This window comes from Xenopus laevis, chromosome 3L (genome assembly GCF_017654675.1).
Source record: "Xenopus laevis strain J_2021 chromosome 3L, Xenopus_laevis_v10.1, whole genome shotgun sequence".
Lineage (NCBI taxonomy): Eukaryota > Metazoa > Chordata > Amphibia > Anura > Pipidae > Xenopus > Xenopus laevis.
The window spans coordinates 92,813,430-92,826,293 of record NC_054375.1 but is presented as its reverse complement, the minus strand read 5'-3'; the positions used below and the strand labels follow the sequence as shown (position 1 = coordinate 92,826,293).

The window sequence follows — 12,864 nt, the reverse complement described above, 5'->3', positions numbered from 1 at the left end:
GTCTTGTCTTTTGTTATCTTCACGCTAAACCTTAACCTTTTTACTTCAATTCCCTTTGCATTTTTATTATGAAAGTACATCTTTAGTTATTTAAGCATTATCACAAGCACTGTGCTCCAACTTTTGATGCTGGATCACATTCACTAGTGTATCTATATCATTAATATACCTTTAAAATGTATTGTAGATCCAAGGGAGCTGAAGTGTTGAATTGTATAATGCCACCGCTACTGCAATAATTGCAATTGAGACAATGCAAGCAGAGCCATAACACTGCTTTCTGGCAACACATTGAAATAAAGTATGCCACATCAAGGAGGCATCTTCATCACAGAATAGTTGTTTTGTGAGGCACAGCAACAGGGGCGAATTTTTACAGGTAGGGGGGCGCAGGAGGGAACAAGCAGGCAGCTGAAGAACATGAAAGCAGAAGAACGCAGAAGTGTGCGCAGCAGGAAGGTTATGGCTATGCAGAGAATAGCAGTTTAAATTTCCCACCCCATATTGAGTCCTCATGGGGAGGGTGAAGGAAAGACTTTGTTCCAGCATGTGCAGATTTGGCTGACAGATAATGTTTCCTTGTGGCTCGCTGCAGTTCCCCCCACCCCTCCAAGGCTGCCCGTGCAGACACAGAGAATGCTGGTAAGAATAGATTCAGAAGGACTACTCTGCTTTAATACTCCTAGCTTGAAGTTTGCAGTTACTTCTGCCAGAAATGTGGCTCTATCTCCTGCATTTCTCCCACAGTGGCACCTTAAATGTTTCCTTGCCTTTATTAGCCATTTTGAAATGTAACCTTAATATTATACGTATTTACCTTACTGACCCCATCTAAACAACAAATGTCTTGTAAGGCTATCGTTTATTGTTGTTGCTACTTTTTTTTTATTATTATTCAGGCCCTCTCCTAGTCATATTCCAGTCTCTTATTCAAATTAGTGCATGGTTACTAGGGTAACTTGGACCCTAGCAACCAGACTGATGAAATTGCAAACTGGAAATCTGCTGAATAAAAAGCTAAATGACTCCAACCGCAAATAAAAAAAATTAAAAAACGATTGAAAAGTTTCTCCGAATATTTCTCTCTGCACCCTAATAAAGTTGCACTGATTAACCCTTGTCAGTAACACAGTAAAAATTGTATTTCATGACTCCTCTGCTTGTATCCTTTGGGTACAGGTATGGGACCTGTTATCCAGAATGCTCAGGACCTGGGGCTTTCTGGATAACGTATCTTTCCATTTGGATCTTCATACGTCGTCTACTAGAAAATCATATAAACATTAAACAAACCCAATAGGCTGGTTTTGCCTCCAATAAGGAGTAATTATATCTTAGTTGGGATCAAGTACAATTATTTTATTATTACAGAGAAAAAGGAATGATTTTTAAAAATGGTTTATTTGATTGAAATGGAGTCTATGGGAGACGGACTTTCTGAATAACAGGTTTCCGGATCCCATGCCTGTACTAAAAAACTAATTGTTTTAAAAGAATAGTCTTTCTCTGATGCATGTATATAGTGTAGCCAGAACAGGAACATTATTCATACATATTATAGGCAGAAATATTATCACTGTGCCATCCACATGTGCCACTATTTACTGTCCAAAGCTGCATGAAGTAATTCTCTTCATAAGGGTAATATTGCTGTAGTCTGTATAATTGAGAACATACATGAACTAGTATTATGAATAGGAATATAAGTATGCAGGGCCGCCATCAGAAATCACAGGGCCCTGTACAGCAACATTTTCTGGGCTCCAAGCCCCACCCCAGATCCTGCCCACACCACAGTAAAAAGCCCAAAAAGACACTACCGCTAAAAATGGTAAACCCCCTCACTTACAAATTATAAAAAGCCTTTGGTGATCAGGGCCCCTTTATAATGTAAAAAAATAAAACAATTGGCGCAGGGGTCCCACATAAAAGATTTAAAAAAAAAAAAAACAGTGGACAGGGCCCCCCTACAAGTTAAAAAACAAAACGGTGCCTGGGGCCCCCATAGAAGTTTTTTTAAAAAACATTGGTGGTCATCACCCCCCCTTTGACTATCTCTTCCATCCTGTAAAAATAAAGAAGGTACGAGCTAACTAAAGAGGTCACCTAAAATAACCAGTGACCTTTTGATAATCCAAGCATAAAGACACATAACCTACTAATGACACTCAAGCCATTGATTTTATGTAATATTCTACTTTATTAAACTGTTAAATTGTTACAACCAAAATTAATAAAACAATAAATAATAAAAAAAAAAACATTGGTTAGGGCCCCCCTATAAGTTAATAAAAAACTTTTGGGGCCAAGGGCCCCATAAATGTTTTGTTTTTTAAAAAAAACATTGGTGGTCAGGGCTCCCCTATAAGTTAAAAAAAAATCATTGTAATATGATAAGGTTGCCTTTCCGATCTAGCACTGGGCAATAGGTGACGAATCCTCTAGAGACATAGCGATATGATTGGCCCAGCACCCTAGTAACATCCCCAGATTGGCAAGGACGAAATTATAAACATACTGACACAATAAATAAAGGTAGACCAGTTGGCTTTGTTTATTCATTGTTTATTAGACATTGCTTTTTTTGTGATGAATAAAAGCTTCTTTATTTATTAACAAATACAAAAAGCATGTCAGCTTCGAGTAAGTGCATTAAGTCTTTACTAAAGACGCGTTACATGGCACTTCTCACAGAGTATACTCTCAGCAAGTCCTTATTTACAACATACACAGCATTGCTTTGTCTCTCTCATGTTCTGCTTCTCGGCAAGCTCCAGGATGCTGCCACTTGGCTCTCTTTCTGCCATAGATAAAGGAGTCCAAACAGGAGCAGTGTGCTTACAGGGGTGGGACGTAAAGAAGGGAGAAGCTGACATTGGCTGAAAAGCAATGGGGCAGGGTGAGATTGCAGAGTTAGGGATGGTCTGCCAATTTCATACTACTCATGAAAACGCCAGTCATGCATTGTGTCACAGCTTGAAATTGAGTTTGCTGATCGTGGAACTTGCAGATAATCCCCAACTTTGCACTTCTCCTCCACATACCATTTTTGGTGCGGCTTAGGGTCTTCAGCACAGCTGGGCCCCTTTAGCCCCGGCCCGGTACAGGTGTGCCCCCCTGATGGTGGCCCTGTATGTATGTGATGAGCAACCATATTGCTCATATTGTGTAAGTGTTACAGTTGAACTGCAGACACGTAACTACTGAATAAACCTACCAGCTCCTATGACATTAGGCCAGTAATACTGTATTACAGGCCAAGAGTGCAGGATGTGGGTTTCGTGGGGTAGGGGGGCCCAGTTGTAAATTTCTGTACCAGGGCCCTTAGGGGTCTAGTTAAGCCACTGCCAGCCAGAAAGCAGTTACTGGTCGTGCATGGGGGGCAGCAGTTTACCTATGGAAAGGGGGGGGGTGGAAAGTGTAGCGTAGGGGCCTCACATAGTATTAATCCGCCACTGCACAGCAATACTGCATGGCTTGTGATAACTGCTGCACTGGGTGGGCTCTGGCAACTGCTTCAGCTGCTCAGAGTGGACATTTCTACACAGGAAGTGGCCTTGGATAGAAGGACTTTCCATTAGTCGTCTGCCATTGCTTCCCTTTAGTGTTTCCTTACTGCCTCCTGAACTTTCTCTGCTATTTCCGGCCTCACTTTTCTGTCCCAGTATTGCAGCATTGCTTTCATGAATCATTCTCTTCAACATGCTGACACTAGCTCCCCCCACCTGTACATCTGTGTTCCAGTGTGCCAGTGTACAAGCACCGACATGCAGTCCAGTCCCTATGAGAATCCCTGTTAGCATCTATCACCCTCACGCCCTTTATCTTTTTCAGAGGCATAGTGAATAGTTAGGGGCAGCTCCCACGCACCAATTTCACTCTCCCTAGGCACCTGTCCTAAGTTGTCACATGAGCACGCCTCCGGTGCTATCCTTGTGCCACTTCTGACCTATCAGAACACCAGAGGGTGTGGCTTTCAGTCTACCTCCCCCCAGCTGTCAAACCCGAAGGTGCTTACAGAGGGGGTTGTTTGTCTGCCACGCCCCCAGTGAGCACGTGTTTGTCAGTGAGTGCTGGGAAGTGACAGCTGCGGAATCGACATGGAGGGGAACTGCAAGGGGAGAAGGAGAGATTCTGAGGTGAGAGAGTTGCTCGAGAAACAAACAGTCACAAACTTAAGAGGGGACACAGGTGGCAGGAGTGGGGAACCTTCCCAGGGTGTTTCACTGACAAGGAATTGGGGTTGCAGACGTTGGGTGGTCGCATTATTATTTCTGTAATCAAATTCTGTTTTGTTGCCTGCCTAATGTGTGTTAGCTGTACTATAAAGTCAGTTTTAAACACACATTCTGAGGGGCAGTTGAGATGAGCAAGAAAATAGCAGATATACATCGCCCCAATACCAAAATGTGATTTTGTCAGCTGGGGCTGTGGTTTAAACTGCAACTTTCAGCATTTCCTTGTTAGTGGCTGCTGACTGTTCAAACCCAACAACAGCTAAAGGTCTGCAAGCTTGATGTCCTGATGAATATAATGAAGACACAATATAACACGTGATTATTTATTATAGCTGCTTGGAGGCAAATGCTATTTCTGTTCTACACTAAAACCAGCCCTGGCGCCACTGGAATGACTCACTACAAATAAGGGCAACGTAAAGTTGATGCTTGGTTACTAATGAGAATAAACAAGGTACTGGGACTATCATATAGGACAGGTCTGATGGGGCTGGGTGCAGGTGGTTGGGAATTCAGGAATGTCTAAAAATTGTTGAATGCTTATAGATCTTTATTGTACTAATGTCTACCAATGTACATGTTTAACACGACTGTATGTAATTTATAAATATGTTGAAAATTATCTCAATAAACCTTTATTTGAGCAAAAAAAAAGATCTGTTAGCCCAGGAGATCACTTGTACTTCACTTACATTTGCTAGAGATTACCAGAGGGGACAGGACGAAATGCTGAGATTGGCTGCAGTTGAGTAGCGCTGGTTGCAGGTTCATATTTGTTAGGTATATGCAGGGCCACCATCAGGGGGGCACAGGGGGTACAAATGTACCAGGCCTGAAGGGCTTGTCGAAAGAGCCGAGTCCCCCTTGACAACGCCAAAGCCGTGCCGCCCTTCCGAAGTCCCGAACAGGCGAAAAGACCCAAAGCCACGAAAATAGCTAAAGTCCCAACGTGGTGAAAAGACCCAAAGTCCTGAAGCGATGAAAAGACCCGAAGTTACGATAACAGCCGAAACTGAAGTCCTGAATGGTAAAAAGACCCAAAGTTACAAAAGGAGGCGAAGTTGAAATCCTGAAGCCATGAGTTCAATTCCCCTGGCCACCAATGTATTATTATTTTTTGTAATGTTTTTAATTAGCACCAAAAGAAAAAATACAATACAGATTGAAACATGCCATACAGTCCTGGATGGGGTTACATATTTAAATTAGGTCTGCTGTGTGGGATGTATCTGAATATGTAACGTGGATTTACAATAGGATATGAATGTATATTTTTAATACTCTATAGGCCCCTGCCGCCAATGTTTTTTTTAAGAAGATTGTCTGGGGCCCCAATTTTTTTAAAAAAACTTTCATGGGGGGGCCCTGGCACCACAGGTTTTTTAAAACTTATAAGGGGGCCCTGACCATCAATAACTTTTATAACTTGTGTGTGTGGGGGGTTACCTTTTTAGCGCTGATGTTTGTGTGGTCTTATAACTGTGGTGTGGAGTGGGCGGGGTCTTGGGTGGGGCTTGGGGCAGAGGCGGGGGGTTCCAGGGGGCCCCGAAAATTTTGTTGTACAGGGCCCAATGATTTTTAATGGTGGCCCTGGGTATATGAGAACCCATACTGTCAATACCACACCCATTCTGCACTCGCTGGCTGATTTGTTTCACCTACACCACACAGGAAAGAAGAAAAGGAAACAAAAACTTCACTCATAAAATATTCTGAGAGAAGTATAGACAGATGCACTGGTTGTGCCTTTTTACCTTTATTTTTACACTATAAAACTAGTGTTTACCTTTTTTTTTTTTTAAAAGATGAAGTACATGCTTAGAGTACAGGTATGGGATCACCAGTTCCCCACACTCATACCCTGTGCTGTACTTAAAAATTATCCACTGTGCATTATCTCCTTAGTGATCCATAGACTTGTTTAACATGCCCTACAGATCCCTGTATCCTACAGGGAGCAACCCCAGTGTACAAAACAAAACTGCTCCTATGGCAACTCCAACATATTAATGCTTACAACTTAAGATAGTGATGAGGGGAAATGCTTTATATTGATAAATTAGGTCTGGGTACAGCAGGATACTGACCAAGGGAGAGCTATCCCCTCCTGAAATGTTGGATTATCTTCACAAGTCAGTCTGTGCTTAAATAAGTGTGTGTGTAAATGAAGGTGAGTGCCATTATATATTTTGCCTGTGCTTAGTGACATGATGATGCCTTGCCAGCAGGGCATGGTACAAATATATGACCCAGTGGGGAAATTAAGAGTGATTTTGAACTGATATTGATAAAAAGTTTACTTCTTATTTAAGCCATGATGACCCAAATTGCAGAGAGAACCCATCCCAAGCATTCGAGATAACAGAACAATTGGTGTTTGTCTTCTTTCACCTGGTTGCATGTAAATCATACTTAGGTTGCTATTTGGAGTATTTTGCTAATTTGTAATTTTTTTGGTGTAATTTCTTTTGTCCAGACTGATGTCTGGTTTGACAATTGTGTAAATGAACAAAGGGTTGTTAACCTTTATATATTATAAATTAAATGTTTGTACTAGTAACAGCCTGTGAAAGAATGGCCAGTTAGTATTATTTACTGTATGTGTTTAAAGTAAGCTAAACTGTTGGCGTATGATTTTATAGCATCACACAGGTGACAGATCTTGTAGTTGACATACTGTTTTTGTGGTCTAGCCACCAGTTCTCTCTCTATGACCAGGTTATGATTTCCAACCCCTCCTGAAATCCTTCACCTGTTCTATGTATTTATAATACACATGAGGCATGAATATCCTGTGGAATAGATAGTGGATAATGTACCCTCTACTGTAATTTTTATAGATATTTTAAGTCACAGAGGAGTTATGTGACCATAAGAAAGCACAAAGCACATGGGAGAGTGCTTTTATACAGGTAAAGTAATGCCGAGGTGGACAAGAGCCACAAATGTAGTACAATATGGAGTTATGAGAAATCACCTTAGAGTTCCAATAGCGTGGCAACTTTTAACACCCTTATATTTTACAACCGATTACATTACATTTAAGTTCTAGCTGACATACGAGTCAGATTTTCTTACATCAAAATATAAAATTTAATTGTAGTCTACAGCAAAATCTAGATGAACCTAAACAGTATAAAAGCTTGTGTGTTCTAATGTTCATTTTTTTTATTGATTTTGTATTCCTAATTCTAATCATACGCCTACTCTAGCCGCCACTGATGTTGCCTAACATGCTTTAAAGGGGAAGTATAATATAAAGAAGCTTAAACATTCATACTACTTATAGTAGAACCCTCATTTCACGTTTTTCAGGGAACCAGGAAAAAATTATTTAAAATCCAGGAAAATGTAAAATCATGGAAATGTGTTAAAGTAACTTTTGAAAGGATATAAGCACAGGAGTAAGTTTTTCTTTGAAATACAATACAAGGGTCAAGCATTGCAGCGTTAAAATTACACTATGGGGGGGCATGTGCAAGGCCTCTATGTCAGTCACATGCACAACCTAAAGTGATTGGTGCAGGACTGTATAAGGGGCAGACTAATTGGAATTGACCATTTTACAGGCAGAACCATGGCAACATCTGCATCTAGTCAGAATTTTAAACCTCTTTATTTCATAAATAATAACATTCATAGAGGGGGAAAAAACTGTTTTTGGGTACATTAGTACAAAGTTTTGATGTAAAATCTGGGAAAACATTTCTTAAAATCAGGGAAATGCACCAAATGCATTATAAATTGGTGGGACCACAAATGAAAAATGTAAGATGCAGTAAACTTAAAATCAGGCTACTTAAAATCGAGGTTTCACTGTATATGTATTTATCTAAGAATGTCCATAATCTTGTACAGTGTTAGATATTTCCTGTATTGCTTTCAGGTCCCTGAAGCAGTTTTTGCTGTGCTGATTTCTGCTTGCTGCACCAGTTTAGGGTTTTGTCACCTGTCTGGTTTTAAACTAGCCAGTCTGGTTTGGGCTGTCCAGATCTTTAAACACTGTCCATGTTTCAAAAGGTTTCAACATCGGACAGATTACACCTGTTTAAAGAAACAGTGATGTCAAAAGTGGTAGTCATTGCTCTATTGTGTATACCATTTTTACGTGTGTCCTCTTTTATTTCCAAGAGGGAAGCAGTTTGTGCTTGTTACCCCTCGCCATATGACGTGTGCCTTCTTTTTATCTTATAGCACTGTCTAAAACATTTGTACCATACTTGAAAAGCAGCTCCCAACTTGTCGTTAATATGAGAAATGTTAGTTATTTTATCTGCAGTTTTGCCACTATTCCTTCACAGTAATGACACAGCTTTAGTTATAATTTCTGTTATACGCTTACATGATCAGGTTTGTTGAAAACACACACTGAGAAATAGAAGAATTAGTCATGATGGGCATCCAGAATCCTTTTTTTGTATATATATATATATATACTATTGCTGCATACATTGTCCATATACAATAATTTACCATATTGGTTGTATTAACCAGCAATTTCTATGGCAGGGGTTGCTGAACTGGCCTTTCGGGCATAAGATAAGTTATGTTAAAATTGGTTATGTTTATTACTCGTGCCTGGCAATTGCAACACTGTAGTTGTTTTACTGGACAAATACCCAGCAGCATGTCACCAACTAATCTCAACGTCGAAAGGTGTTTTCTCTCCCATTTGTATAATCTATTTTTCAGTATTTTCTGACCAGCACTTATGTTATTACTTATCTGATTTTATCCCGGGTCTTTATATAGCTACTTGTGTTACTTGACTTAACAGTAGGATCCCCAGTGGGTCAATAGGCCATTCCAAGACCCAGTTCAGCAAATGTATCAGGCTTGCCTTGAATTTCACTGCTATGTGCTTCTGGGTAAATTTTAAACCAATCCACAAGCTGTTATGTTATATCTTATAAGTGCAATCTGACCTTCCAAGCATGTGGATGTTTTACCTTCCATATCATACTACAACAGGGATCCCCAGTCTTATTTACTCGTGAGCCACATTCAAATGTAAAATAAGTTGGAGACCAACACAAGCGTTCAAATTCCAGAGAGTTCCAGTTATGGGCTGTGATTGGCTATTTGGTAGCTCCTATGTGGACTGGCAGTCTAAGGGCTCTTACACACGGCCGTTCCGACCTGCGCTCCCCTGCGTTCCGTTTTTTGGCGTTCAGCCGCAGGGGAGCGCAGGAATAGACGCAAGTAATGATTTGAAATGGGGCTGTACTCACTCAGGCGCGTGTAGGCGCCGAACGCAGGAAAAATGCAGCATGTTGCGTCTGAACCTGCGTTCGGCGCCTACACGCGCCTGAGTGAGTACAGCCCCATTTCAAATCATTACTTGCGTCTATTCCTGCGCTCCCCTGCGGCTGAACGCCAAAAAACGGAACGCAGGGGAGCGCAGGTCGGAACGGCCGTGTGTAAGAGCCCTAAAGAAGGTTCTGTTTGGCAGTACACCCAAAATTCAAAAATAATCACCTGCTTTGGTGCCACTGGGAGCAACATCCAAGCTAGTGGTTGGGGATCACTGTACTACAGGTATGGGACCTGTTATCCAGAATGCTTGGGACCTGTGGCTTTCCGGATAAGGAGTCTTTCAGACATTAGGATCTCCATACCATAACTTTAGTCTACTAAAAATAATTGAAACATTAATTAAACCCAGTATGATTGTTTTGCTTTCAATAAGGATTAATTATATCTTAGTTTGGCTCAAGTACAAAGTACTGTTTTATTATTACAGTTTAAAAGGAAATCATTTTAAAAATTTTAATTGTTTGCTTAAAATAAAGTCTATGGGAGATAGCCTTCCCATAATTCTGTGCATTCTGGATAATGGGCTTCCATATAATGCATCCCATACCAGTAGTATGCAATCAACTTGCCATTCATGGTTTTGTCAGAAATTTTTAATCTGAGCCCTCTTCCGCTTCATGAGTGGTCAATTATTATTTATCTCTTTCTTCATATGCACATCCCCCACCCCTGCTGTATTTTCATATGGATGAGGAGATTAAAAAAACATAGTTTAAGTATGTTTTCTGAGTTCATAGATATTCATACAAACAAAGAAAACCATGAATATTATCATATAGTAGTGTTAACAATAGTGTTAACAGCTAAGATCTAAGTTAGTTTATAATATACTATTTTACAGGTATGAAATGCATTCTTTGCTCATTTTGCATAAACATTAACTACTAAAGAATTTATGCTAAACTGCAGGACTGCTAGAATAACAAAACATAACAGGTCTATTAACCCACTACCTGCCCAGGATTACAGGCGGTTGTACAAATGGCAACAACTTCTTTTGCAAGCTTGATACCTATTGCAGTCCTCAAATCAGTGAAGATAGAAATGCACAGTTAGAATGGTTAGAATTTAAACCCTAAGAGGAAGGCTAAAATAAAGTTCAGAATCAAAAATAATCATTGATTTCAAAAGTATTCCATACATTCAAGTCCATATCCACAGGCATTTAAAGGGGTTGTTCACCTTGCAGCACTTCTTTTAAGTTCAGTTTTTTTCAGATAGTTCAACCAGCAATATTTTTTTAATCACTTTCTACCATTTTTCTAATATTGAAGTTTAATGTTTTCACCTTCTTGTGTCTTTATAAAGCAGCTCTGGGAGGGGGGCACCAACTCTGTAAACTCTTCTAAATGAATACATTAGTTGATACATTTCTCATCTTTAGCTCTGCTGAGCAGAATCCCTGAGTTTGATTAAAGGCAAATGTTAGAATTTATATAATAGTTGCTAATGATTCTACAGATGATGCTGAGAAATGTATCAACTAATGTCGAAAACTGTAACAGTTCAGGATCCACCTGGATTACTGAGCTGCCAGGCTGAACCACCAGATAGGAATACTAAACTTTAAACTTCAATTCTGGAAAAACAGTACGAAATAAAAAAATAGAAAAAAATTTAAAAAATCTAAATTGAGCCAATCTGAAAACTAAAATAAAAAAAGAGTTTGGAACCCCTTTAAAAATAACAATTTCCATGAATATAATCATTGAACCGTTCTAAGGAACCAAACCATAGTTGCCAAAATAAACAGACCTGTGGGTAAGATTATGTTACCAATAATCTGGGTAAATTATATATCCATTCTAAATTAATTTTAGCATTACGCAGCAGCCAAAACCATTGTATGCTGGAAATACAACTGGCTGTTTGCTTTCCATTCTGTCTCACTTCTTAAGATGCCAATGCACCTGTAATATAAAAAAAAAAATGTAAAAATAGAATCATACCTTATTTATCCCCCAACATTTTTTTCTTGGTGAACTTCTCTTTTACTATCAGAGTTATGTTTTCTAAAAACTGCCACTCTGCATTTTTTTGTCTCATGTGGTGTATCTTAATTTCAATGCCATGAAGTTGATGCATAACAAAAGTATCAACATTATCACTCTGCTTTTCTATCCCATCTATATAACAATAGGGGGCAAATTTACTTATGGTCGAATATCGAGGGTTAATTAATTAATAAATCCTTCAACTTCGAATATCGAAGTCAAAGGATTTACCGCAATTCGAAGGATTTGAAGGATTCAAAGGATTTAATCGTTCAATTCGAAGGATTTAATCCATCGATTTTCTTCGACCAAAAAAAGATAGCAAAGCCTATGGGGACCTTCCCCGTAGGCTTACATTGACTTCGAGACAATCTCTGTGTATCGCCATTCAGCACTGGCCCATTCTCCACATCAGGAATCGCTACACATATTCTTTGAAAAAACGGCTTTATTCATGCTCCATAAGTGATAACAGGCAGTGGAGTGGGTAAGTGGTACAAACTAACCTGTTTCGTGCCCTTCCTATTGGCACTTCATCAGAGTTCTGATGAAGTGCCAATAGGAAGGGCACGAAACGCATTAGTTTGTACCACTTACCCACTGCCTGTTATCACTTATGGAGCATGAATAAAGCCGTTTTTTCAAAGAATATGTGTAGCGATTCCTGAATTGGAGAATGGGCCAGTGCTGAATGGCGATACAGAGAGATTGTTTTACAGATTCCGTCTTGGAGTTGCCGGATTATCGCTGCGGCCGACACGCTACACGAAAGGGTGAGCTCTGTCTAACCTTCACTACCCGTTCTCTGTATTTAACATTGACTTCGGTAGGTTTTTGGTGGCGAACTAGGGGTTCAAAGTTTTTTTTTACGAGATAGTACTTTGACTATCGAATAGTCTAACGATTTTTAGTTTTTAGTTCGATTCAAAGTCAAACTTGGCAAACATCAATTTTCTTCCCATATTATGCATGTAGATATTAATACAAGAGGATGCTGTATTGATATACATACTTGCAACTTGTGATTGGGCACATGACTGATCATAAAATCAGAAATGATTTTCAATAAGAACAAATTCAAACACTCCACAAATAATCTGTTTTTACAAAGCAGCATTGATTTTCATGACTTTCTTAAAGGAGAACCCAACCCCCCAATTAAGAAACTTCTCTTTTACTATCATAGTTATGTTTTCTAAAACCTGCCACTCTGCATTTTTTGTCTCACGTGGTGTGCCATGAATTTGATGCATAACAAAAATATCAACATTATCAATTATAACAATAGGTGTATACGGAGTAACCTTCCATGTATG

At 39.5% G+C, this 12,864-nt stretch overlaps 1 protein-coding gene across 1 annotated transcript in view; it reads left to right on the top strand.

The window, feature by feature from the left end:
* The first annotated feature begins 2,320 nt into the window (after window positions 1-2,320).
* Window positions 2,321-12,864, top strand: part of strip2.L (striatin interacting protein 2 L homeolog) — a 38,990-nt gene continuing 28,446 nt past the window's right edge. The window contains exon 1 of the mRNA XM_018252794.2: window positions 2,321-4,139. Within this exon, the coding sequence (XP_018108283.1) occupies window positions 4,101-4,139 (39 nt within the window). The 5' untranslated portion in view covers window positions 2,321-4,100. The remainder of the gene's footprint in view (window positions 4,140-12,864) is intronic.